The sequence below is a fragment of the Astatotilapia calliptera genome, chromosome 19 (assembly GCF_964374335.1).
Source record: "Astatotilapia calliptera chromosome 19, fAstCal68.1, whole genome shotgun sequence".
In the NCBI taxonomy this organism is placed as follows: domain Eukaryota; kingdom Metazoa; phylum Chordata; class Actinopteri; order Cichliformes; family Cichlidae; genus Astatotilapia; species Astatotilapia calliptera.
The window spans coordinates 27240376-27267290 of record NC_137440.1 but is presented as its reverse complement, the minus strand read 5'-3'; the positions used below and the strand labels follow the sequence as shown (position 1 = coordinate 27267290).

Below are 26915 nucleotides of genomic sequence, written 5' to 3'. Positions count from 1 at the left end.
AAGGAGAAGTAAAACACCACTCTTGTTGTCCTTGGGTGTTTTTTTTTTTTTAAAGAACAGAATCATGGACACCACTGGGGACAGGATTAAGTGGATTAAGTGGGGTCAGCTCTAGTCTGTTCATGCTGGGCCTGCCCACTGCAAATTTTGCACAATGACACTGGTGTAGTTTAAATTTTGTTTTAAAACTGTGTTGCAGACTGGACGGTCTGTTAAAGTATTTTAAAGGATAGATGCTCCAAAGTCATCAGCATCACAAACACAGCGAGAGGTCAGGTTTTGTGAGTCGGGTGAAAGCTCTGTCTGCCTGTTTCAGCATGTGTCAGTCAATATAGCTATGACACTAGCTAACACTGTAATTAAGTTTAAATTGATAAAAAAAAGAGACTATTATGTTCTTTTTCTTGCTGTAGAGTTGGGCGTTTTAACATAGGAGTTAATGGGACCACGTGGCCATTTGAGGGACTGCAGTTTCAAGCACTTAACCTGTTTGCGTTCATTTATTTAGGACATGTGAAGCCACAGCGGACGGCGCGTCCCTCTGGGTGATCCAATCTACCACCAGCCGAGAGCAAATTCATTTTAAATGTAGGCTACACGGCCTTTGATCCCACAAAGCGGATGGATAGACGAGTTGATGGACACAGATCCAACTGCTAAGGGGACAATCTCCACGCTATATACACATATTCAGAATGTGGCTTCCCCCTCCCTGGACAATGTAAGACGGAAATGGGAGGAAGAATTGGGGCTGGACATTTCAGAGGTTGACTGGGGGGGGGGGCTGTAGATCTAGTACACTCTGCTTCTATATGTGTGAGACACGGATTGATACAGTTCAAGGTGTTGCACAGACTGCATTTGTCAAGGGAGAAACTGGCAAGAATGTACCAGGGGGCCGATCCGACCTGCCCCAGATGTAAACAGGTACCAGCCAACTTATGCCACATGTTCTGGTCTTGTTCCAGGCTGAAAGACTTTTGGGCTAACATCTTTAGAACATTCTCATTCATTTCTAATAAGGATATGGAACCAATGCCTCTGACAGCCATCTTTGGTGTGGCACCGAGGGAAACTCAACTAACAGCCTCTCAGAGGAAGGCAATAGCATTCGCCTCATTGCTGGCTAGGAGATTGATTCTACTTAACTGGATAAAGGCAACACCGCCATCCCATAAACGCTGGGTGGAGGAGGTGATGGCACACCTCAAATTAGAACATCTCAGATTTACTATACAGGGCAACACCAAGAAATTCTTTAAGGTCTGGCAGCCTTTCATTTCCTATTTTGAAGATGAGTTTCCTTCCACTCCATAACTGGCAACTCCCCCCCCCCCCTTTTTTTTTTTCCCCTTTTCTTCAAAATTCAAATTCAAATTCAAATTTTTATTTGTCACGTACACAGTCATACACAGTACGATATGTAGTGAAATGCTTGGACAACTGCTCGTGACCTAAAGAAAACAAAAAAGGAAAAGGCTATGAATAAGATAGGAAATAAATATGAAAAATTAAAAAGGGTAAATTTAACTAGGAAGGAATAAAATATAAATTAAGGTTAAAAATGAAATAATTGTACAACACAAATTAGAATGAAGGGTAAATTTAACTGGGAAGAATAAGATAAAGATAAATATATAAATTAAAGTTGAAAATAAAATAACTGTACAACAAAATACACAATACACAATATAGAACTATATAAGAATGTATGAAGAAATCTAAATATAAATAAATATATACACAATAACAGCAGCTGTACAAGTATTAAGTATCTTTTCTTCCTCTGTCTGGGTATAGTTTTGTCTTACACTGTGCGGTAGGACTTGAGTTCGAGCTTTTCTGTATGAATGATATGCTTTCTGAAAACTCAATAAAAACACTTTGATTATTATTACACGGCCTTTGATCAGCCAGCAGAGGGAAGCACATCAATGCTTCACTGGGATACATTTCCTGTGTTTTTAGGAGTCCAGCTCTAACGCCTGCATGCTGTCGGGCGATATGGAGAAACGACAGCAGATGAAGGACGACCTGCAGCGGTGCATAGACGCACACAAAGGCGAGCTGCACAGTCTGAGTAGAGACATTTGGAGCAATCCTGAAGTCGCCGGTAACGAGAAACATGCGCACGACCGGCTTGTCCGCTTCTTTTCTCAGGACCAGACATGGACGGTCCAAAGTCACTACAAACTTCCGACCGCGTTCAGGGCCAGCTGGGGTCCAGTTGGTGGAGGTGTGGGAGACCCAGTGTTGAACGTGGGGTTCCTGTGCGAGTATGACGCCCTCCCAGGTATCGGCCACGCGTGCGGGCACAACCTGATAGCAGAGGTGGGCGCTGCGGCCGCTGTGGGGCTGAAGGCTGCTTTAGAGAACCAGACCGAGCTCCCGGTGCCTGTGAAGGTAACTGTAGCCGGGTTTAACGGACTTAAACAAGTCACACCATGAAAACCGAGTGCGACACACTGTGAAGCTGAAAAAAATCCCAAGCACTCCTTTAAATCCCCAGCTCTGTTTGCTGCAACAAATGTAATATGATGTGAATAATTAGTCTCATTTTTAATTTTTTCAATAATAGGAAATAAACTTCTATCTTTAGAATATGTTATGATTAAATGTCTTAAAGTGGTCTCGTGTAGGGGGGTGGATTTGTTACTCCAGTCTTTATTTAAAAGCGTTTCTGTTTTGATGAAAACTCACATCTACTAAAAAAGAAACTAACATTCCAGTGAGCAGACCTGACATTAAAATATTCTTTTACTCTTTATTATAGATAACTGTTCTGGGAACTCCTGCCGAGGAGGCGTTAGGAGGAAAGATTGAGCTAATCAATGCCGGGGCCTTTGCTGATATTGATCTTGTCTTCATGGCTCATCCAGCTCAGCAGGATGCTTCGTTTCACCCTTGCATCATAATCGAAGAGTGAGTTCTTCTTCACTGCTTCATTTCAAATTCTTTTACTTCTCTCTTAATCTCTCACAACGAACACCTAACCTTCACATTTCTTCGGGAACTCTTAACCGACCGTGCTGATGTTACACAGGATGTTAGTGAAGTACTATGGGAAGGCGTCTCATGCAGCTGCATACCCTTGGGAGGGAGTGAATGCCCTGGATGCGGCCGTCCTGGCCTATAACAACATCTCTGTACTCAGACAGCAGCTCAAACCAGACTGGAGGATTCATGGTGAGGAAAAGCTGTGGTAGGGTCACTTAAAGCTTCAGACTTTAGTGTCGACCTTGGAGAAAACGAGCATCTCATCTTTGATCCATCCTAGGAGGAGACACAAATCCCGGAAGGAAAATAAAACCCTCCTCTTTTCAGTGCCGTCAGGTGCCTCCTTATCCTTTACTTCCTCATAGTTTATTAGTTCATCTAGCCGATAGCTAGCTCATCATTATCTGTCTGTCCATTCACATTCACAGGAACTGGTATGCCTCCTTCAGTAGGGGTCAGAACTTTCATACAATGATCACCTGATAGGTCTTCAACTAAATTTTGTTTGTTGTTTGTTTGTCGTTTTAAAGGTGTTTTTCCATTTTCATACGATAACCTCCATGCACACTGCTTATAATTTCACTAAGTTCTCCTAGAATCATTAATATGGTTTATACTATCACATGCTGATGTGTTCACATGCATTATATTGACTATATGCATATTATATCATGCATAGTACTAAGTTACATATACTTTACAGCTGCAGGAGGTTCTCTGCTGTAGAAACACATGCCATGAAGCTCCCAGCATACAGTTTTTGTACTGATCTTAATGCCAGAAGAGGTTTGCACCCTGCTGTGTAGCTCTATGTGGTCTAACACTTCATGGCTCAGCTGCTGTGGTTTCTGCACGTTTCCACTTTGCAATAATACTTCTTAAATTTGATTGTGACATATCTAAGAGGGAAAAAACTTCACAGACTGACTTGGTGCATCCTGTTACAGCACAATACCCAAATTCAGTGGGGTCTTTGGAACAAACCATTCTAAAACAATTGTTGGTCTTTGACGTGCCAGTGGATTTTAATACTCATTAGTTTGTGCAGTGCAGTCCCCCAAAGACAAGGCAACTTATGATTTTCTTTCTGTATCACACACTTCACAGTATCCTGTGAAGTGTGATTGATCATGAGCCGGGTGAGCTGCTGAATTATTGACGTTCTGATTTTGTCTTTGCTACAGGCATCATCAAACACGGAGGAGAGAAGCCCAACATTATCCCGGCATACACTGAATTAGAGTTTTATTTGCGCGTCCCGTTGCTCAAAGACCTATGTGACCTGAAGGCTAAAGCTGAAGCTTGCTTCAGGGCAGCTGCCGGAGCAACCGGTTGCCAAGTATGTTTATGTAAAAGCGTCTTCAGTTTGCTTTCCTGTATGTTGGAGACATGTAGAAGCAGTCTATGTTGATACAGCAGTGCTAGAGAGTACTGCTGTTATATAACAATCCCCCTTTTTACCACATCTCCATAATTACTGTCCAAGTGCTGAACTTGTGTTACATAATTCATGATTATCTTCAGGCTCCTTTTCTCCTTCGTCTGCATGTGCTTCAGGCAGTTTACATTACTATGCATGCATGGCCTTATGTGCTGTTAAACATGACAGGCCAAATGTGCTATGGTCTTACATTTACTTGCATTTAGGTGGAGATCACCTTCCCAACCCCTACCTACTATAACATTCTACCTAATGCCACACTGGCAAGCATGTATGAAAGCAATGGAAAAGCTTTGGGAATTCACTTTCCAGAGCAGACAGCCAGCTTCTGCGGTAAGCATAAATGACAATATTATAAATCACTTCTGTCCCTGCTCTGTGCAAAAGAACTGTATATGACAAAATGTCTAACAGCAGAACTGTGATTTAGTGTTTTTTCAGCATTGTTGTTCACTGAATCGACACTGAACCACTATCACAGTGAATTCTAATCACCTGGCAGGTTCTACAGACTTTGGCAACGTGTCATTCATAGTCCCTGGTATTCATCCGTTTTTCTACATCTGCACTGATGCATTAAATCATACGGAGGAATACACCGAAGCAGCAGGTATTTTGGCACGTGGCTTTTGTGAACTGATGTTTTATAATTAAACCGAATCAGACTGTGATAAGGGAAATTTAGCCATCATCTCTTTCATGTTTACTCTGTGCTTTATATTTCTTACTCTGCCAGGAGCTGAAAAGGCCCAGTTGTACACCCTGAGGACAGCCAAGGCCCTGTCTATGACAGCTGTGGATGTAGTGTGCTGTCCTGATCTGCTTAAGAAAGTGAGAGACGACTTTAGACTGGCCAAACTGAAACAGAAGTGACTGGAAGGCAGTGATTGTCATGGTCCTGGGTCCTTTTGACCCAGCGTTTTGTGTTTTCTATTAGTGTGATTGTTGGTTCTGTTCTTCCTCTGTTTAGTGTTTACTCTGTCCTGCCCGTGTGTTCCTGTATTAAGTCCGCGTTTCTTAGTCTGTGTCCTTGCATGTGTAAGTTCCTGTTTTATTGTGAAGGTCTGCGTCTTATGTGAGTGTTTTCAGTTCGCCTCCCTAGTCTCGTCACGTTAATCACTCCCAGCTGTGTCCCTCACCTGTGTGTAATCTCCCTGTGTTCTCTGAGTGTTTTTAAGTCGTGTCTTCTGTCTTAGTCGTTGCTGGTTCGTCTGTGTTGTTCCCCTCCATGTTCTCGTGTATTCTCCCTGCATCTCTGTTTCTCGACTCAAGGTTTCAGGTTTGTTTTTGCGTAGCTTTTCCCAGTTTAGTTCATTCTTAGGTTTTGGTTTTCTTCCTCCTTGTCCCTGTTTGTTTCACCCTTTTGTTAATAAAGCTCGCTCACAACTTAAGCAGTCTGCATCTTGGGTCCGTTTTATATTCTCACACGGCCTGCCTCGGCACCCCGTGACAGTGATAGAACTCCCTCGTGACACTGAAATTAGAAATACATCTAGGAGAAATTATAAGGTTTAAATAACAACAAGTAGGCACTTTATATTTTTTTGCTAAAGATCCTTGAGCGTAAGAGAAAAACCCCACAACAATCAGATGGTCCCCTATGTCCAGGCACTTGGTGACAGTGAGAAGGAGAAACTCCGTTTTAACAGGAAGAAACCTCCAGAAGACTCAATATCAGGGAGGAGCAGAATCAAAACTGGGAGAGAGAAAAGAGACCAAACTGAAAGCAAACGATAGAAAGAAAAAAGAAATGTAATCGCATGCTGTAGTGCATCATTCCTCCAGCAGCTTCGGTTCCACAGAAGAGAGGCCTGAAAGCTGAAGACTCTGCCTCCCATTCTACATTTAAAACTCTATGAACCACAAGTCTCTGGTAGGACAATATGGTACTATGACTTCTTTAAGATATGAAGGACTTTGCATGTGAGGAGAGGGATTTTAAATTCAATCGTGAGTTTAACAGGGAACACATGAAGGCATCTAATATCTTTCTAGTCTGTGGTAATGGACAACATGAATTTACTGATGATGAGTTTGGCATACACTCACAGTTTTACACCACAAACCTCTAAATAAATCAACCCTAAATGTATTACTCTATCCACGGGTAGCCCTATTGTACTTGATTGCATGATCATACTACCTCTCTCTCAGTCATTGAGATTTCTAGGCGTACTTTCATCAGCTACACAGCTTGATAAAAAATCTTGGCTCTTAAGAGTGGGCCCAGATGTGGTGGAAAATCAGGTTATGGACATCTTTTTGATGCTTTATCCTTTTCTGCCAGCTTTGATGTGGTGATGCCTTTGTTCGCATTTTCTTTCACTAGATTAGAAGATGGTGCACAAAGTTTAAATTGACACCTTCGGGATGTTGCTTGGATCAAAAAAAACAACAAAAACATGCTTCAGCATATCCCACTCTCTCACTTTTCTGTGAGGAAAGCCTTAATGTAATTGTATATGTATATATCCTTTTACACACATGTGAGTGGTTAATGGCATTACATAATACGCAGTGTATATGATTTGTTTTAAATGCTCATCAGCACTCAGACATGTGCCAGAGCGAGAAGAAAGACCTTGGAGCTGTGAGCAACCCAGTGACTAATAACAGTAAAGACTTATCCTCCAGGACTGTTTAAATATACTGTGTAAGTGAGCAGAAAAATGTGATTAAAATAAAGGGATCAACTGTGTTCAAATGATCCAAAGTGTTATGTTTTAGGTTTTAAGCATCTCTCTGTTTCTACGATGTTCAGCACTCAAGCTCCGATTTTCAGAAACCAAAACATTTATTAAACATCTTCCCATACATGACAGTTTTAAATACCTGTAATATTTTTTTAAAATATCTTTTGCCTAACAAAGTATAAAGTTGTTTTTAAGCTGAAAAAGACGTTAAAACTAGCAACTATCAGGTCACAGCGAACCTCAAAGCCTCACAACACCAAACAGAGGAGATGAGCTTCAGTTGTATTTAAAAAATAAAAAGAAGAAACATTAAAAAATAAAAAGAGTTAATATCATAGTCGGTGCATGGGACTTCTAAACATACATTTTTACATTTGTTGTTTTAATAGACTGCATTACTTTGCGTTTTTTACTCAACGTTGTCAAGTCACACAAACGGAGCGCAGTAGCTTGACATCAAAATAACTGCATTGATACAAATTTCACAAGAAAATTGAAGCTAAACTGAATCATATTAACATGCTGCAAAGAAAACGTGGAACTTCAAGAATAAGCTCTGAATTTGCCTTTTTTTAAAAATAAAAACATTTACTTTCATTCAGATGTTTATTTGCTTTCGTGCAGAGTTGGGAGAGTGTGGTGATATCACTTTCATGTCTGCAGTAAATATGAAGGTCTAGCCAGGAGACGGCTGAGCTGAGCACACAAGACTGGGGAAAAGGGGGAAGCAGCTGGGCGAAATTTGCCAACTACCACCTCAAAGGCTGACTAATTAACAAGATGTAATCTGTTTTTTTAATCTTTATAAAAATTGACATTCTGTTGGGAATTTAATTGCCAGACTCTTTCTTGCCTCTGAGCGTTAACTAGGCAGTCATACCGTTAGAAAAATAGTAGGACTTCTGAGTATTAGCTAAGCATTTATACCGGTAGAGAAATAGTAGCACTAATCCCCCTATAAAACCAGGCTTTTATGGTTGTTTCTGTATGGATTCAGTCAAAATATATAACTTGCTGTAGTTATTATAGAAATGCTGGACAGAAACAAGTACCTTGGCTGTTTAACCTGGTTAGGGTTTTTATGCTAAGCTAACTGGCTATTACTGGATTTAGCCATATATTTAATTACAAGTATGAGAGTGGTATCAAGTTTCTCGCCGCTATATAACAAACAAACATATTTCTCAACATGTTAAATTAAACCTTTAAATATTTTTAGTCTCTTATTGATTGTCAGGTGTAGCTCATAAGAAGAGGAAAAAGGATCCGTCTATTTGCTGGCAATGCTAGCCAATGTCAGTATGTTTTCAGTTCACACTTTCGGTGTTGAAAGTGTGCTTGGAGTCACTGCATCTAGAACTAGAAGTAGTTAGCCTGAAGAGTGACACAAGTCCATGTACGTGCATCTCTGCGTCCTCAGGCGACAACAGCATTCAGACATCTTTCTGTCACCAGAACTATAGATACAGCAGAAACCAGAGAACTGATGAAGTGACTATCGATGACTGTCCTGTTAGTTGGTCGCTCATATTTCTTTTTTAATCATCGGTGTTAAGTGGCTGGGTCAAGAAGGCAATGGTCACCAATCTGTTAGTGGTCCCCATGCATCTCATGCGCAGTTTCTCTGTCCCAAACACTTCAAGTGCAGCATCATCTTTCCTGAGCTGAGCTCCTGCTGTCCCAGCATGCACAAAACAGCATTTCATGCATCATAGGTTACAAGTAGATGGACCAATAGATGATGTTAAAAAGGATGTAGGCTCCAGGAAAGACGACCCTTGAGTACTTGTCTATGGCATGGGTGTCTATCCAGATGTTCACGTAGCCTCTAGATGCCTTCACCTGGCCTGTGATCTGTGGGTCGTTCAGTGCCACTTGGGCCAAAATTCGTTCCTGGCGGCCCCCGTTTTCTGGCAACCCATAATTTCCTGTGATGTTGACATCTGTGGACCCATATCCAGTGATCTGGGGGTCGATCATCATTTCATCAGGGTTGCCAATGCCGCATGTACATGGAAGCTAGCGAAAAACACACGAAGAGTTATGAATTACAGTAGACTTTCTATCATTATAAATAAGTGAATTCCTCCTATATGTATGATTGTCTGTACACTCATGGCCTTTAAATAACTTTGGTAGGAAACATTTATGGAAGGATGTTTGTGCTGGAAATCTTCCTCGGGGTACGTGGGCAATTTGGCTCCATATGCTGCAGCAGTTGGCAGATGAAGAATACCAATATAGTTAAAGAGCTGTAGTCCCAGAAATAATTTCCCATAGCCTTGAGAGCAGCTTAAAGTAAGCCAGTTAAGAAAATATATCTGTTTATTGGAAATGCATATAAATTATTAAATCATGTTTTCATCAATTTATAATTATTTTAATATGGAAAATATTTCAGTATAAAATTCAGGTCAGCCTAATCAGAGTCGACTTAGACGAAACTATTATTACGTCTCGTAAATGTTTCCATCCTTGGTTTTATTAACTGTATTATTTGCAATAACCATGTACCAATAACAAGATTCAAATTAAGAAAAGTAGAGCATTTTCACAGATTTGTAGTACAATTAAAATTGAGATATATTAGGTATATAAACATATACACAAAGTGCATCTGTTGAAGGTTGTTACTTGTGCGGCTCTGTAACATTTCCAGCTGCTACTTTTGACACTAATCACTAGTCTGCAGTGCACGTTCAATGTCCATCAGTGTGTCAAAACAGAAACCCTTCATCTTGAATTTCAATTAGCATCTTGTGGAAGAGGAGGAAGTCTCAAGGAGCACTTTCTCCAGCAATGTCAATTGAAAAGTTGCGCACACTTATCTTTGGGCTTGAACATTATAGACTCTTCCTCTGAAAACAGCTGCTTGGTCTCTCAGACCCAGCTGTCATCGATATGATCCTCTAAGTGAAAGTCTGTTCATTTTGACACTGATGTTGTTCACATTTCGTGCCAGTTTAAGGTTCGTGGTGAAATTGCAAACTTGTGTCTGTATAATTTGTCAGAACAGACTTTTGCGAGTGATCTAAAAACAACTATGCTGGAAACAGCTTTGCTCTTTAAGGTATGATTGGCCAAATGTAAATAATTTTTTTGTATGAGCAGAGCATTTTGATCACTTCTTGTAAGCAATGACATATTAGATTCCCTTATTTATGGTCATGATGATAATGTTTTGAAATGCTCAGTTAATAAAGTAATTCCAGTACAATGCGAGGTAATATACAAACCTGAGATTTACGACATGGCCAAAAGCTTCAAATGAAAATTTTAGAACTACAAAGGGAAAAAATGTACTGTACCAAAAATATGACGTACTGTGGAAATTCGAAAATTAGAAATTAGAATGAATATCAAACAGGTAAGCAGTTACAGCGCCTAACCTGTCATAAAACAAGAAAACACATATTTTAGAATTCTGTAAAAAACTTGTTTAAAACTAAAAATTGTATTATTATTTATCAGTTAAGTAACAAATGTTTTATTCCCAAATCTGAGCCAGCACACAAGACTTTAATCAAGTATAATATTTTTTAAAACTAATAGTTCTGTTCAGGAAATGCAAGCAAAATAAGTAATTTGAGATTCTAATTAAAAAAATAATAGTGTGCTTTATTACTCTAAATTTGAAAATGAATGGATGACTAAAATAATTATATTTTAGCATTAACCACTAAATACATAAAAAAAATAAACCTTACATCGGGCAGTGGACAAACAAATTTAAGTACTGTTTTAGGTTGTAGCTTTCACAGCTTATCCAAAAAAAGAAAAGAAAAATCAGATATTTGCATCCTTACACTACTTCTAAAACTAAAAAAATGTGTCAGAATAAAACATGCTGCTGCATAAGTCATTACACAGATGTGGTGAAGATAAAGTATCTGTGTAAAATTTGTCAGTGTGAGCCATTAAAAAAAAATCAAAAGTTAAGTCTGTTCTTAACCAGAGGCAAAGTCAGAGGAGGAAAAAAAACATGAAAGGAACACTTACTCTCTCCCTCAGCTTCCTCTCTTTCCTCTCCTGTACGGTGGAGAGGTAGTTCACCGCTGCGTACTCTATCACCGAAAGGAAGACAAAGACAAAACTGACCCAGAGGTAAATGTCCACAGCTTTGATGTAGGAGACCCGAGGCATCGAAGCATTGACCCCGGTGATGATGGTGGACATGGTCAGCACGGTGGTGATGCCTGAAGGGAATCGAACAAAGTTTAGTCACAGCTGTGTTGCTATTTAGTCTCCCACAGACTAAATAGCTCAGAAATGGCTACATTTGGGGTGTAATAAATCAGAATCTTTATGTTCACTATAGACTTTGGTGAGATTCCACTAATAGCTTCCACCTACTCACTGTGAAAGCTGATGGGAAACTGGGGGTCTGGACCCCCTGAAAGGATTTGAGATGATTAGTGATGAGGGTAAGGAAAAAATGCACTAAATGTCTTCCCTAAAAATTTTCCACTAGTAAGATTTGTCCCAGCTCAGATAATTATTGCATAATACTGTGAAATGTACGATGATTCATGCTTTTCCTAGGCTGAATTCTAATAACCCAGCTCGTGTCAGTCTTTTCTGCTAGCACCACTTGGCTTAAATTGGGGGTTTTGAATCAAACGACTGTCGGATGGATTGCCAAGTCAGCGCTAAACTCCCTGTATAACTTCACTATCAGCTAAAGATTCAGAGTCTTTAGTTTCTTAATAAATTCTTCTTGTGTTGGTAGCTGGTTAGCTAGCCTTACCATGCTAACACGCATAGTGATAATGATACGCAGTGTTTAGCCTAGTGTTTTCTAGCATAGCTGATAACTCTTTGCTTCAAGAATGAAATGGAAATTTTACTTATGTGGTACATTTGCCACTCTCACTGTGCTTTAGATAGAAAGAAGTACCCACATATAGTTTAGAACCTAGCATGCAGATGTAGATGATGGAGCGAGATGGAGGCAGATGACCTGCTGTGGCAAGCCCTAATGGGAACAGCTGAAAGAAGAGGAATGATCCTAACATGCATGGCTTTGGATTGTGGGAAGAAACTGGAAAGCACCAGTAGAAAACCCACTAGGAGACGGGGAGCATGGGGAACACGCGAGCTTCACAAGCCCCAGCCAAGAGGTTCAAACAAAGACGCTTCTTCTATTATTTAACAGTGCCAACCACAGCATATACAGTACTATGCAAAAGTTTGGCTCATTGATTATTTTGCTAGGAAAATGAGAAATAGATACAGTAATTTATTGAAATATGCAAACATACATGGGAACATGGCTGCAGACACTTATTGTTCTACCTCTTTCCTGATCTCTGTACACTGACAAAGATTTGATCCAAAAAATGTAAATTTAGATTCATCACCACATAAGACCTGTTGCCACTGATTTTTAGTCCACTTTTAATCCACTTTAGTCCGTTGTGTAATTTGCTATACCTCAGCATTTTCTCATTGTTTACCTTCCTTAAGAATTTTTGACAGAAACTCTTCCACTGAGATTATTTCTCATTAAGCTTTAGCAATAGTTCACGTGTCACATCTTTGCAGGATATTTCTTCTGTATTTCCATATTTGTTTCCCATATTTCTTTTCTGTTGACTTTCAGATAGTGTTCATCTGCTGTAGATTAGTGGTGTGCGGATCGATACTGAAATATCGATTCTTCCGATACCAGCAATTTATGTTCTAGAATCGATTCTCATATTATAATATCGATATTTTAGTACTCTGGGGTAAATTTGTAGTTTTTCTATTCAAATGAACGCAGTGGAAAGAAACTATACAATTCGGATCGTCTAATTTGGAAGGAACTACTTCCTCTTACGCCTTTCATAGTCATATGCGAAATACGGCTGTATAAATGTGTCGCAGCCCCTGGCGTGCACACTCACAACAATGGCTGAGCGCAAACAGAGTCCTGTGTGGACACGTTGTTGTGGCAACACCACTGACCTCGTCAAACACCTCGGAGTAAATCACATCACAGAATATGATAAGCTTATGTTGAGGCGAACTGAAGAGGAGGACAGGGACAGGTGCTGCTAGGGCGAGACAGACATCTCTCGCAGAGTCCTTTAGTGCTGCAGGCAGGCAACATGTTCAAATGGCGCACAACGTCAGTTTTTTTTTATTTCTATATGATTATTCTGCATTATTAAGCAATAAAAACAAGTTGTCTGATGTCCTCTAATCATTATGAAGCAATATGGTTATGTTATTATTACAATTACATAATACAATTATATATTGTATTATGAAATGCAATGAAACATTAAGTTTTTGTACAGAGTATCGGTATCGGATCAGTATCGCTGATACCACCCTGAATTTTACTTGGTATCGGATCGGAAAGGAAATCAGTGGTATCGCACATCACTACTGTAGATAGCTTTTTCGGCCTTTCACGTCTTCTTTTCTGTCCTCACATTTTTTAAGGACACACTGCACATAATGCCAAGGTCAGCCAAGTTTCCACCAGTTAGCTCTTTGGGAAAGACTTGGTTGGTGCAAAAGATACTATTCAATGCATGTCAAGCTGTCTTATCTTATGGAGATTTTTCAAAGGCTCGGTTAAATAAATGGGAACAAATGTGTTTTTGCTGCTAGTAACAACGTGCCTGAAGATATAAAACTGGTCATTGTAAAGCAGCTCAACAAACAACAAAACATTCCTCTGAAAATGTTCAAACACAAGGAATTTAAAAAAAATGTCCCAAGTGCTCAAGAGAGTTACGAGAAAGTCTGACTCGTTTGAAGCAAAAAATAAAGAAAGGAAAGGTGGCTCAAGTCTTTTGCACAGCACTATAAACATGAAAAAAAAAACCAAAACAACCCCACATATTGATTTACTTCATCGTTCATTTTTGAGCTTTATCTCACTCTGTGGTAATATGGCAAGAAATGAAGATAATTTCATTGGATTTCTGGAATGATCTAAATTACTGTATTAATATATAATCTAGTGTGTTCATTTGTATTTTGCAGTTTATTAGGTGCTGTTCATTGTTCTTTATTTTATGTCAGTTTAAATAATCAGTTTCATAAATGTGGGATAGATCTCAGTATTTTTCATGTCTAATTAAAATAAAAGTAAGGTAAAATAATAGTTGATTTAAGTAGCACGGCGTACCTAGCGGTACCCTGGCGGGGACAGCCCTTCGGTCAATCCAGAACGACACCCAGGAGAGCATAACCATGAGAGTAGCAGGGAAGTAAGTCTGCAGCAGGAAGAAGAATATGTGGCGCCGCAGGGTGAAGTGGATGTACAAACGATTGTACCAGCCTAGGAAAAAGAAATATCACCATTATTCACACATTGTCATACGCTGGCTGGCATATATACCATATCAGCACTTTAAGCAGAGGTTCTCAGCTATTCTGGCAAAGAATGATAGGACACCAAATCCCTTTTATGCTTCAGGTTGCTCTGAAAAGTGACATATGATAATCAAAAGGCTGCCAGGCTCTCAGTGTGGCTTTCTAGCAGCATACAAGTAGTTGGCAGGAGTCTGATTCATTTTGTTTCGCAGTAAGGATAAAATATTAGTGTAGTCGTTTTGGTTTATAATTCAACGGACACCGTTTTCTTGTATGGAAGATTTGATCCTTTAGCTGAAAAAGACTTACAAAGGGAAATTAGAATTATTGAAGTTTTAATTCAATTGTGATTTAGTTTTGCATGCATTACGCGCGCGTTTGTCGCATTTACATAATCGGTTGGATTTCGGTGTCTGACTTAGAAGTAGGCGGGTTGTGGATTACGGTACCTGTGCTGCTGTAGAAAGCCAGCTTGGTGGTGGTGTGAAATTTCTGGATGAGGAACTGGGACAGAGATATTCTGTCGTCTGTGTTCAGGGATTCGTTTCCTTTCTTCCAGTAAAGCATCAGGTCGTCATCTGTGTACGCATCTGCAGAGGAAATGTGAACAAGCCAAATCAGGACAGATAACGTAGGTCCGAAGAAAAAAACAGAAGAAACACGACAAAGGTGCCGAATCCAAAGCCCCAGTAGCTTCTCGTAGATGCTGAGAGTTTCAATTACAATCCTAGGACTTTCCCAGACTTAGGACTGGTGAAGTTATGGGAAAAGAATTAGAAAATGAAGAGAAAAGATTCCCAGAGAAAATAAGAGGTGTGTCTGACAAACATGTTTGGCCAGATTCTGTTCAATTCACTCACAGCTCTCAATCTCCAGCGAGCAGGTTTGGGTGTCCAGGGGAAAGCGGCTGAGATCCATGTTGCACATAGCAGTGACTGTGACTCTGCAGGGAAAACAGGCAGGACACATCAGAGGAGCAGGAATGTCAGCTTCAAAAATCTCCTTATGCAGGTTTCTAAAGTTCAAACTCAGGCTGGTTCTTTTGTGCATCATAATGAGACTCTGACTTGACGTGTCCCTTTTATATAGCCGTTTTTGAAAGAGCATTATTAAAGATGGTTTTTTTTCCAGGTCCCTTCTTATACAGCAGGGGTGTCAAACTCAAATACACAAATACAAAGTTGCGGGCTAACGTTAATATTTATTGAAATATATTTATTCCTCCAGATATAAGAATGAATCTTTTCTTATGGACTCAAACACGTTTTGCTGGAAAGCTGAATATGGAACAAGCAAAGCTTAATACTAAACAATATATATATTACCTGTATAACACCAGTAGGCCAGCTCTAATAGTAATTTGGTATGGCTTCGCAGGCCAAATTTGGACACCTATGTTATACAGTCTCCCACTGGAGGGTTGTTTGAGTTCTATCCACTCTCACACTTGTTTTCTCCAATTTTAATCAAGTGTCCTTATGCCACAGCGTCACTGGAACACAAACGGGTTTAGAAATGACTTTCCTGATTGAATAGAGGTTAAAAAATGACTTGACTTCTCCCCTCCACTCTGCCACGCTGATTAGAATAATCAAATGCTGTTCCACGAAATGCTGATGGACCTGCTGTGATGTTCCACACAGGAAATCAAAGGCGACCTTTTTAGAGATTTTTGTATGGTTGTGTGTTTTAAGGTTGTTTTGTTTCTCTCTTTTTGGAATGAAACCTTTTTATATTGTGGTGGTTTTCATAATTTTCATTAAGCCTTCCTTTCACTGTGCCTATTAAATATAAAGTGCTTGCGAAAAGCACTTTCAGGGTTAAAAGCTCTCAGAGTGAGCGAGTCTTTCTTTGCCATGTTAAGACACGCAGTGCGGTTTACCTGAGACTGTAGAGCACATTGCCGTCAGGATAAACCCTCAGCATGACGTTGTCGGTGGTGGTGTCGTGGATGAAAGAGCGCTTAGAGTGAACAAAGAACATGTCAGGAACCCAAATTTTCTTCACCAGGCGACTGTCGAAGGTCATGCTCTGGTTGTTGGTGCTTGGAAAGGAAAGCCGCTCGTCCTTCCAGTAATGACGTAGGTACAGCGTCATGGTAAAGTCCTGCAAGGGAGAAAGAAACGAGAGTGTTATAAAGTATTCGGATCTTCACTTTATTATAAACTATATGTCGTGCTTTGCAAAAAAAAGTCTAGCATTCGCATTCAATCTTGTGTCCCCTGGGAAAAGGTAAGTTATGATGCTGTTTGACTGATAATAATGACGATCAGTGTGTTGGTCACTACTTTATGGACAGTTTACGTGGTTTAGTCCAATGTTTCCCAACATAAAGGTCACAAAATAAATCCATGGACTCTTGAGTTAAAATGAAAAAGTGAGTATTCATTTAATTTGTGCCTTATCATCTCACCTGCCTTCATCAAACTCAGTAAAACTTCCTTAAACGGAGTTAAGAAATGGCAAGTTCTAATACTGCAGTAATTAAGGTGTAATTAAGGCTTATGTTCATATGTTTGAGTAGAAAACAATTCTAAAGAAGAGGAGAGAATTGTAGAGGGTTTAGATATGAGAATGGCACAATGTAATGGTATGCTTTTAATGTTATTCTAAAGGAACAGCAATATTCACACTCATGAGGTTGATGAGGTGTTGCTAGTGTTCCTCATCGCCATCTATGACAAAAGAGAAGTGCTAAAGCTGCTCAAACACTGGCTCAGAAGTTGTGATGAGAGTCATTAACGCTCACGTCACCCAGGAAATACTCAGCCGTGGCATAGACTGCTATTCTTTTTTAAACTCCTGACGAGACTAGCGTGTGAAAAATAGGACGTGTTAACAAGATTAAAAGTTTTAAATAACAGCACTGCAATATTTCTCCTTGAAATTATGCTGCCAAGAAACAGAAAGCAGCAAAAATAATAATAATAATGGATTGCATTTATATAGCGCTTTTTGAGACCCTCCAAGCGCTTTACAATTCCACTATTCAGTCACTCTCACATTCACACACTGGTGGAGGCGAGCTACAGTTGTAGCCACAGCTGCCCTGGGGCAGACTGACAGAAGCGAGGCTGCCATATCGCGCCATCGACCCCTCTGGCCAACACCAGTAGGCGGTAGGTGAAGTGTCTTGCCCAAGGACACAACAACCAAGACAGACAGAGCTGGGGAACGAACCGGCAGCCTTTCAGTTACAAGATGAGCTTCCCAACCCCCTGAACCATGGCCATGAATAAAAATAAGTCTGCTCTTATGGAAGACGAACAGTAGTTGTTTTCCTCTGCAAAGACAGGGGCCAAAGTGCACCTACCTTAAAACTGCACTCGCTATAACAGCTGACCACTGCATTGTGCAGCATCACACTTACCATGTCCACCTCTGAGATGGTATCCAGACTTTCAACCTGAACATCTACACCAACAGGAATTGGAGGACCTGAAGGAAAATGGCATCATATAAGAAATGCATTAGTGCTGACATTATTTTTCAGCAAGCAAAAAGTAAAGATGACTTACTACAAGCAAAAAGTCCTAAAGAAAAATGAATGCACTAATCGAAATAGGCAAGGACATGGTTTGTTTTTTCTGCCTGCTTATGGATGTGACAGCACCCACCACCATTTTTTTTTATTGCAGAAATGCAGCTTCTGACAGGAACCGTGATCTCACACACACAGAGCAGCCGCTCATGACATGATGGTTACAGTTTGGCTCCGATTTCTTCTTTTGACCTATTTCAGCCTTTGTACTCTGCATCACCACGATCATCCTCCACCAGCGCACAGATACAATCAGGTCATAATAACGGCTCAAAGCGGATCCGGCGGTGAGTAAAATACAGCGCTAGCTTTCCCTTCTAGATGTACCTGCTGGTTAAACTCGGACACCGCCAAAAAGGATTCAGCGAGGGGTCATCTGGTGTTGTTTTCAGCAGCAGCAGATTGTTGTGTGATTAAAAGCGGTCTGACAAAAAAAACAGCACGTGGCTTCCTTCTTCTTTTTTAAATTTATTTACTTTTTTGGTTAAATAGGGCACTCTCATATTATCTCGACAGACAGATGCATAAAGAGAGCTAAAAAATACATAAAAACATTACTACTTAGTGTATTTTCTGAAACAAAAGCCTGTGTGCCTTTATTTCAACATAATCTTAAAGAAAGCTGACATCAAATCCCTCTAACACGCAGGGAAGCGAAAGGAAATGTGTTAACACTCTGGTGTTGTGAAGCACTGAACTGGAAAAGGAAACTCTCGCACAACTTGAAAGGAGGTTGTCAGTCAAGAGCTTAACGCTCACAAGGAAGCCGCACAGATCGTATTCAGCTGCACTTGATCCACAAGGATGCTAATGTTATCTCTTTTTCTTTCCTAATTAATTAAGAGCTTCTGACCTCCAAACGCTGGCCTCATGGTGAAATCGTGATCGTCTATTCTCAGGAGCTGCTCGGATTTTGTCATCAGAGATTTTGTCATGTCTGGGCTTCGCTTGTAAATTGGGCTGGAAAAAATAATAAATGCACAATAAACATGTTGTTACACAGATTTGAATGCTGAATATAACCCAGAAAAGACTTGTACAACTTACCTTCCAGTTTTGTGACCTCCTCCGCCATCCATCCTGGCGTCTCTTCGCAACCTGTTCCATTAAAATAGATATGCAAATGAGACCACCTTACAACGCAGCAGAGCTTTAATCAAAGATATTGTGATGCTTTCTTTTGTTTTACCTTAGAAATTCAACCTTTTCCTTTTTTTGTTGGTTGTAAATTCACATATTTATTTGAATACACTGAGGAATGCTTCGTGGCGTTTCTGTAGGTTACTTTCGAATACTATTTTTTATTCAGAGTCTGGGATGATCAAAGGCCAAATACAGCAGAAACTGTGTTTGAATATTGAATACCAAGAGGCAGACAAGCAGAAAAGCACCCTGGGTATATTTTTCTAGATTTGCTTTTTAATCGTGTGGAGATTTTTTAAGGTTTGTCTGTTGTAAATAACTGCTTTTAAATATGGGTGACAAAGAAAAGCAAAACATTTCGCCTTGGTGTCTGTAATAATGAATTTCGGCTCACTTTTTTTTTTACAGATTAAAAAAAAATAACGAGCCAATAATGAAAACCATCTGTCCCTGCACCCCACCCCCAGCCTAAATCTATGCTGCTCTCACGTGTTGTTTTGAACATTCTCCATTCCTAAGGAGATGTAGTACATCCGGTTACGTCAGGCACATTTCATCCACAAATCACATGAGGGCAAATAATGCCCATCACATCCAATTTAGAGCAATCCAGCTCTTTTCTGGTGTCACTTTTCAAGAGGGCTGCCTCTGTATAAATGTCTTTCAGGCAGCATATTCAGTCCGCACAAACACACACACACAGCGAGAGAATGATAAACTCCAAAAAAGCATAAAATGGATTAATAGAGTAGAGCATGCTGTGACAGACAGAGAGCCAAATCCCTGTGACAACTACAGACGTGCATTAAGGAAATACCACAGAGGAAGAGAGAGAGAGATGGAGGAGAAACACAAAGCAGAGAGAGCACAAGAGCAAAATGAAACAGTGAGAAGAGGGTTTCCATCGCTGCTGGCTCCAGCGCTTTCATGGGCAACGGGTGCTGGGCCCTCCTCGTGTGCGTCTATCCAGCAGCTGGTTCCTAATCCTCTTGGCAGAAATGCCTCTCCAATCCTTTCTCTGCCTGCCTACGCCACACAGCCTGTCTGCACACTGCTCTGCTCTATGGCCCCACATTGTTTGCTTTTTCAAATGTTTTTCTTTTTATGTTTTCTGCCGCCGCGGGCTCGTGTACGCACGTCACTGCAGAGTCTGCATGAGGGTTAATGGGCCATATTTGCGTGGCGGTTGATCTGGACACATTTATGTATGCCGGTCCACGAGGGCAGAAAGCAGAACGAAACATTAAAGTAAAGAAGAGGGCGTTCAAAGTTTATAGAACGATTCGTTCATTTACATTTGAAAAAAGCTTCACAACAACTACTGAACATTTGCTGCTAACGTCACAGAAATGAACCGCTTTACTCTTGGCTAATAGGCTAATTTGCTAACAGTTATGCACGTATAAGCTGAATTTCTAGAATATTAAAACATTTTTAAAAAAGCCCAACCAGTCAGCTTTAACCAAGCATGTAGCAACTAAATTTTGTCTTTGTGCGGCAAGGAGTGATTCTTTTTTCTCATTAAATTTTTTTCTTTCCAAGGAATCATCAGAGCGACCATTAAAATTGATCCTTTAAACCTCATGAAGGTTTTTCCTCAGATCTTTTCTTGACTCTGCTGTCCTACACAAATCCTCCCCCCTCTCCCCAACCCGCAGCTCATCCTCCTCAAGGCGGCGAGTGAAGAAAGTAAAACAGTTAACGCTCCCCCACAGCCCACGCCAGCAGCGCACAGACGCTTCTGCGATTTCACACTCAAGAGAAGAGGAGTGGAGTGATGAGAAACACAGGGAGAAAGGGTTTGATTTCTAAATACGCATATGTGATCCCCCTCCCTGCACCCACCCCCCCCCCCCCCCCCCCCCTTCCCATGCTAGAAGAGAAATGAGAGATTTACATTTGATTTGTATTCACAGGCTGTGCATGTCAGAGCAGAGAGAGGACTGATGCGAGAGGACTTTTAACAAGTTCGGGAAGAAAACAACAAACAGCGAAACACAGATGTGATAAAGAAGACGACACTGGCATTTAAAGATTATGCAGCGGCTTTGAGCCAGTTGTGCTTCCTGTCTTTTTCCAGATTTTCCACAGACGATTACGATTGTGCTCCTCTTGTGCTTAATGATCTTCTTAATCATCTCGGGGCTCAGAGGATCACTTTAAATGACTGGAATTTCATCGTGGCTTGTTTACATCTAAAGAGGCAGCAGACACTGCCTCCAATAGCATCACACACGCTCGCTTACTATCCTTTAAACCTAAGGACTACTAGGTGTATCAAAGACCAGCAGATACATCACGTCAAGCTTGTTTATTTCACTCAGTTTTAATGGAGAGCCGATTGCTGTTTGGCATCAGCTCTGATCTATAAATATCACCAGTTATAGCATGAAAAATTGATACTGTATCTAAAGGCTGGGGGATTATGGTTTGATAGGCTTTGTTGAAAATATTAAGTGGATGCAAATCATTCAACGCTGATAGCGTACAGTTTTGCACTTTGCCGCTTGGTTAAATCTTATCTTTACCAGAGATTAAAGCAAATACAGTTTCTCAGCTGGGGCAGCTCTAGGCTAAAGTTGAATTATTTGCATATATTCTACAAGAAAAGCATTTATTTGTAAAAGCTACACTGGAACAGGCCAATCTGCACTGGTTATTTATGGGGAAAAGTGCATTTATTTGCAAAAATGTCAGGGTTGTGCGCTGATCAGAGTCTTGCTTTCATTGGGTTTTAACACCATCTGAAAGTGTGCAAATAATCTTGTAGTAGAGCTGATAGAATGACTTAATCAACCGATATCATAATTTCAATAATTATTAATATTCTAGCCATTATTTACAAAAGGTCTTTAACATATTCAGCTTCAAAATGTGTTACGAAATCTCACGAAATAGCAAACTGAGTATTTTTTCTGCTACTGAGTGGGCTGTTGGCATATTTCACCAAAGAAGCCACTTGAAGATATAATCACACTCTGCTCATTTGAAACACTTTTGCCGGAAATTTAAACTGTTGCTTTTCAAATACATGACGAACATATTTCAGAATTTTGATACAATCTCTTTTTTTTTGTGCTTTCATTTGAAATTAATGAGTGAAAAAAAAATGGTAACATTTTGTCAAAGTGTATGATACTTTGTTTATTTCCCACCAACGTGATTCAGTCCAGTTCAAGTGTATCTGAAGTGTAATAAACACCTGTACCTCTATATTTGCATACTGATAAAAACATGAAATACTCTCAGTGGAGCTAAACCAACATGTGAATTAATCAGGTACTTCACTGACAGGTTTATAATCTCCAAGTATATTGCCAAAATTAATTACTTTTTTTTTCCAGGTCATTCTTTCATTTCTTCATTTCGGTCATTTCTTTAATTGTTACTTAGAGCCTTACTTTGTCTGTAAAATATCTTTAAAATTATATTCTTTTTGATAACATTAAGATATTCTGCTTTCTAAATACCTGACATCGGATTGGAAACTACATTCAAAGATTAAAAGATCAACCTCCTGTGGCTCAATTTTGATTTTAGTGTTTATGTTTTGTAGTGTGAAGGTCACCTTTCTTCAGCTATGCTACACAGTCAAACTGCAAAAAACAAAAAAAAAATCCCTGCCGTTTAAATCACTGATGTCAGAGCCTGTTTGATCAATACTGTGCAGAAATGAAGCGACTTTATTGACTCCCACATCTAGTTCAGTCCTAAAAAAAAAGGTGGTAGTGGGGTGGAGAGTGGGGGGTAAAAGTCTAATCCAATAGGTGCATTGACAAGGCAGCAATTAGCCTAAATAATCACCTGAAAATGAAATTGACTACAACTGCTGCCGGTAGGGAAAAACGGTCATTAACTGATCTGCAGCATTTGCGGGGCAAGAGAACACAGCATTCACCAACAATACATAAATAGATGTGGGGATTTAGGTCTCCCACTCTATCCTCTCTCCAATCTGCTGTCTGAAAAAAAAAATCTATTTTCAAAGGGGGGAGGGAGCGGCACAGGTGACACAGGAAACAGTGGACAACACTGTGTGCACCTAAAACAAAAGAAAAATGAACTAGAATAAAATGAAGTTCTTAATGAAAAACTAGAAACTTCTGCAGATCGGTTTCTGTGCACATCTTCCAATAAATGATTCCGTTGAATCCTGCTGAGGCAATGCAATCAGTTTTTTAAAAAGCCCTATATATTCAACACCTTGTTGCTGTTACCTGCTTTGTTTGTAGGTTTCCAGCTTGTGACCTCTCGACTGAACCATTTTCCCAGCTGCGCCCGCCAGCCAAACACAGAAGAGCACAAACGCCGCATCCACCTGCATGGTTCACATTCCCCAGAGGACGGACCTCTCCTGTCAATCAGAATCCACTCCCCTCCTGGGTTCGAAGCACTCTGCCTTCCTGATACATTCCCTTCTCCAGCGCCTGAGCCGATAAGAAGGAGAAAAACAGCAAGAGAAGCAGCGGCGGCGACAGCAGCACACTGGGCTATTCTACGGCCTGAGTAGAAAACATCCTACGGTGCTTAATCTGCACAGTGGGAAAAGCAATTTTGACTAAACCCATAAATCCTTGAGCGTCAGATGGTACAGATTTGATCCCTCCAGCGGCGGATGTGCCTGCCTCTCTGTGCTCTGCTGCTCTCAGATACCCTGCACTCTGATGTGCTCTACTCCACTTTGCACCGCCCAGAAACACCAATTCTCACAGTGATGCAGTGTGCTCATTTGTAAGGTCAAGCTTCAGAGATACAGAGGCATAGAAGCTGAGAATGAAGAAGCTCTGAGGCTTACCAGCTCCTTCTGGTGCTGGAGTCTGATTTTGACACTTTTCCAAAAATGCATTTCTGCTTGATGCTTTTTGCAGGATTTTATGAGGTTTCATGATGGGTGAGTGATTATCTTCCATCCTGCTGTGGTGATATATATATATATATATATATATATATATATATATATATATATATATATTTTTTTTTTTTTTTTTTTTTTTTTTTTTTTTTCAAGAGACACAGATATGGGAATATTTTTGGATTTCCCCAAAAAATAATTACACAGGTAGATGTGTTGCCAGATCCAGCAGTAACGATGCCAACAGAGTTCCTCAACAAGGAAACTTTAAATCCACATCCTTCAGGTTATATATAATACTAAATATATTATATCAGTAAAGCTAATTATATTTTTATTATTTACCATGTTTACAATCAGTGATTTGGTCCTATGTATTTTCTTAATGATAATAAATATAAACACTACACGTATCTGGTAATGACAGCATACAACATTAAGTCTAAGCATCAATCGTCTTCAAAAAAAATGAAGCCAGCTGGAAGTTCAGTGCTTGTGTTTATTCAGTTTAGCAACACACGTGCGGCTGCATCGCTATTTATCTGTCAAAACGTGCTGTCCGAGTGAGCCAGTCAAAAAAAGGCCTCACCGCTGACGTCAACATCCGCCCGGACATGTGTCCCCTTTTCTTTTTTTCCCCCCTTTTGGCACTCTGAACAGTTGGATTATAAGATCACGAATTTGGGTTAGCTCCATCTACGTCAATCTAAAAATTGGTGTAAGTAATGTTAAGCATGGTTTGTTTGAGATTTACAGATTTGTATTTATTCATTTTTTTACAGTAGTAGTGCTGACCGAGCAAATGCATCAGCTACCTGCTGCAAAAACTGACACAGACAATCAACACCCAGGCATACAACACTAAAAACCAATAAAATCCATCCTTCTAGTTAAGCTTGAATCAAATTACAGCTTAAAAGCACAATCAGAATTTTGATTTCTTTTTAAATCGCTGTTATTATATTCTGCGAGGTTTTTAAAGAGTGAGTTCACACCAAATTTTGAAAAGATGAAAAAACATCGCTGCTCGTCAGCGGAGAAAATCCGATTATTGGGCTAATTGCTGTGACTCTTTGGTTCATATTTGTGTTTTAACAGAGCCATGTTAGAAGCTGAATAATAAAGTCTGCCAGCGCTGGAGAAATTGTTCTTTAGTCCCGGAAGACACACTTAAGACTTTCTGTCAAAGTTTTTCTTAGTGGTTCTGAAGTTTTAGCACAGCATGGCAATGCATTAAAGATGCATCTTTCAGTTCATTATCAAAGCTCTGATTTTTCCATAAAATTCAATTACAAGGCTCAGTGGGACGGTTTCTGTGTATATCACTTCTACATCTTTACTACTTCTTTTCAGTTATTATCCAACATGTATAGCAGTACAAATATATCTGTGATTACGGACCTGATAACCCAATAATAGGCATGACATAGTGATTAGTTAATGAGTGATGTCTAACCCTAACCCTATCTGCAAATATGATGACATTTATAAAAAGCTGCATATCTGCCGTATAGAATCATTTTTGCACTTTGAAACATGGTGCCATAAAGAGCTAAGGCCATTAAAATGTTTCTTATGTGTCAAAAAGATGTTTTTTTAGCACAAGGGAAGGGGGAGTAAAAACAAAACACACAAACACACACACACACACACACACACACACACACAACCCTCTGCAGTTCAAATTCAGATCAAATCCAGGAGTGGGTGATGCAATCATCTACATGCTGCTGAAAGCTTACTCCCATCCAGATAGTAACTGCATTGTGAGGATTGCCAATTTTTGATTTCTCAGGTGCATTTAATATGATTTAAGCTGCTGCTAGTGATAGAGTAAATACATAAAACATAAGCAGACATGTCCATCATCTCATCGATTACTGATTACCTGACAGACAGGCTGCGGTATGTGAGACTGAGCAGTATAGGAGCTACACAGGGGCCTGCAGCGTCTCCATTGCTACTCACGTTGTGCACCTCAAACTTTTAGCACAACTCCAGGTCATGCCATCTACAGAAATACTCTGACAATTCAGCAGTGGTTGGAAATATTAGTGATGGGCAGGAGGAGGAGGAGTACAGAGCACTAAAAATAGTGATCGACGTCAGTATGAAGAGGACGGCTACACGACTCGTGTCTATCCTGGGACAGAATGTTGATGTTGTGGGGGAGTACAAGAACCCGGGCATCTACATTGACAACAACAACAAAAAAGGGTAGGATGAGAAGGCTCTGTTTCCTAAGGAAGCTGAGATTCTTTGATGTGTACAGCAAGATGATGGATCCTGAACCATACACACTGCCAGACAGGAGTGGCGCACATTCTCCAAACAACAATAAGAATGCATCATCATTTCAACTTCCGTAACAAAATCACTAATGTGTCTTCCGCATTCTCAATAAAGCAATTATTTATAATAATTTGTTTTTGTTGCATTAATATAGCATCCATGAGTGTCAGTCCCTGTTAAAACTGATATTGAAAGACTGGAATATGTTAATCTGTAGTATGACATCTATTTTGCGTCATGAGGGGCTGACATATTTTTAAACTGTTATTTATTTATTGTGGAAATCGTCTTCGTTCCCATGGCACAAACAGAGTAATAACACCAAAAGCAAAACTATCAAACTAAAAATATCAGTGAAATATGGGTCAAATTGCTATTTTAAAGCCCCTTGTTGCACAGACTTTCACAATAAGTGATTTTCTTCCAAACTGGCACAGGGGATTACAGGGTATCTTACCTGTTCTACCCCTCTACTCGACCCACATACAAGAGGTCGCCGTGCACCGGTCACACACAGCATTAAGCTCCTGTGCTGGCTGCAACATCTGTGCCTTAATGTAGCCAGAAGCTCTTAAAACACTCCCACGTGTTTACGCTGTGCCTATGAGTGCTGGGTTTGAGCCCTTTTTCTTTTTTCCCTGC

General features: G+C 40.0%; 2 protein-coding genes across 4 annotated transcripts; one reads left to right on the top strand and one right to left on the bottom strand.

Annotated features, from left to right (window-relative positions):
- Positions 1-1780: 1780 nt before the first annotated feature.
- LOC113012076 (peptidase M20 domain-containing protein 2) lies at positions 1781-5829 on the top strand. The gene is made up of 7 exons (XM_026152036.2): positions 1781-2403; positions 2774-2922; positions 3044-3186; positions 4182-4336; positions 4645-4771; positions 4941-5048; positions 5175-5829. The coding sequence occupies exons 1-7, from the start codon at positions 1990-1992 to the stop codon at positions 5309-5311; spliced, it is 1233 nt and encodes a 410-aa protein (XP_026007821.1). The 5' UTR covers positions 1781-1989; the 3' UTR covers positions 5312-5829.
- Positions 5830-7210: 1381 nt separating this feature from the next.
- On the bottom strand, positions 7211-26846 carry LOC113011932 (gamma-aminobutyric acid receptor subunit rho-1-like). Of its 3 annotated transcripts, XM_026151801.2 has the most exons (11): positions 26731-26846; positions 23347-23556; positions 19034-19084; positions 18840-18946; positions 17816-17883; positions 16328-16551; positions 15306-15388; positions 14895-15035; positions 14258-14410; positions 11131-11327; positions 7211-9150 (listed from the first exon to the last, which is right to left on the bottom strand). In XM_026151801.2, exons 2-11 carry the CDS (start codon positions 23451-23453, stop codon positions 8848-8850), a joined length of 1434 nt encoding a protein of 477 aa, XP_026007586.1. In that variant the 5' UTR covers positions 23454-23556; positions 26731-26846; the 3' UTR covers positions 7211-8847. The 3 variants fall into 3 exon arrangements, with proteins under 3 accessions (XP_026007586.1, XP_026007587.1, XP_080150259.1); XM_026151802.2 differs by lacking the exon at positions 26731-26846 and having other exon boundaries at positions 23347-24034; XM_080294133.1 differs by lacking the exons at positions 23347-23556; positions 26731-26846 and adding an exon at positions 19176-19572.
- Between the last annotated feature and the right edge of the window lie 69 nt (positions 26847-26915).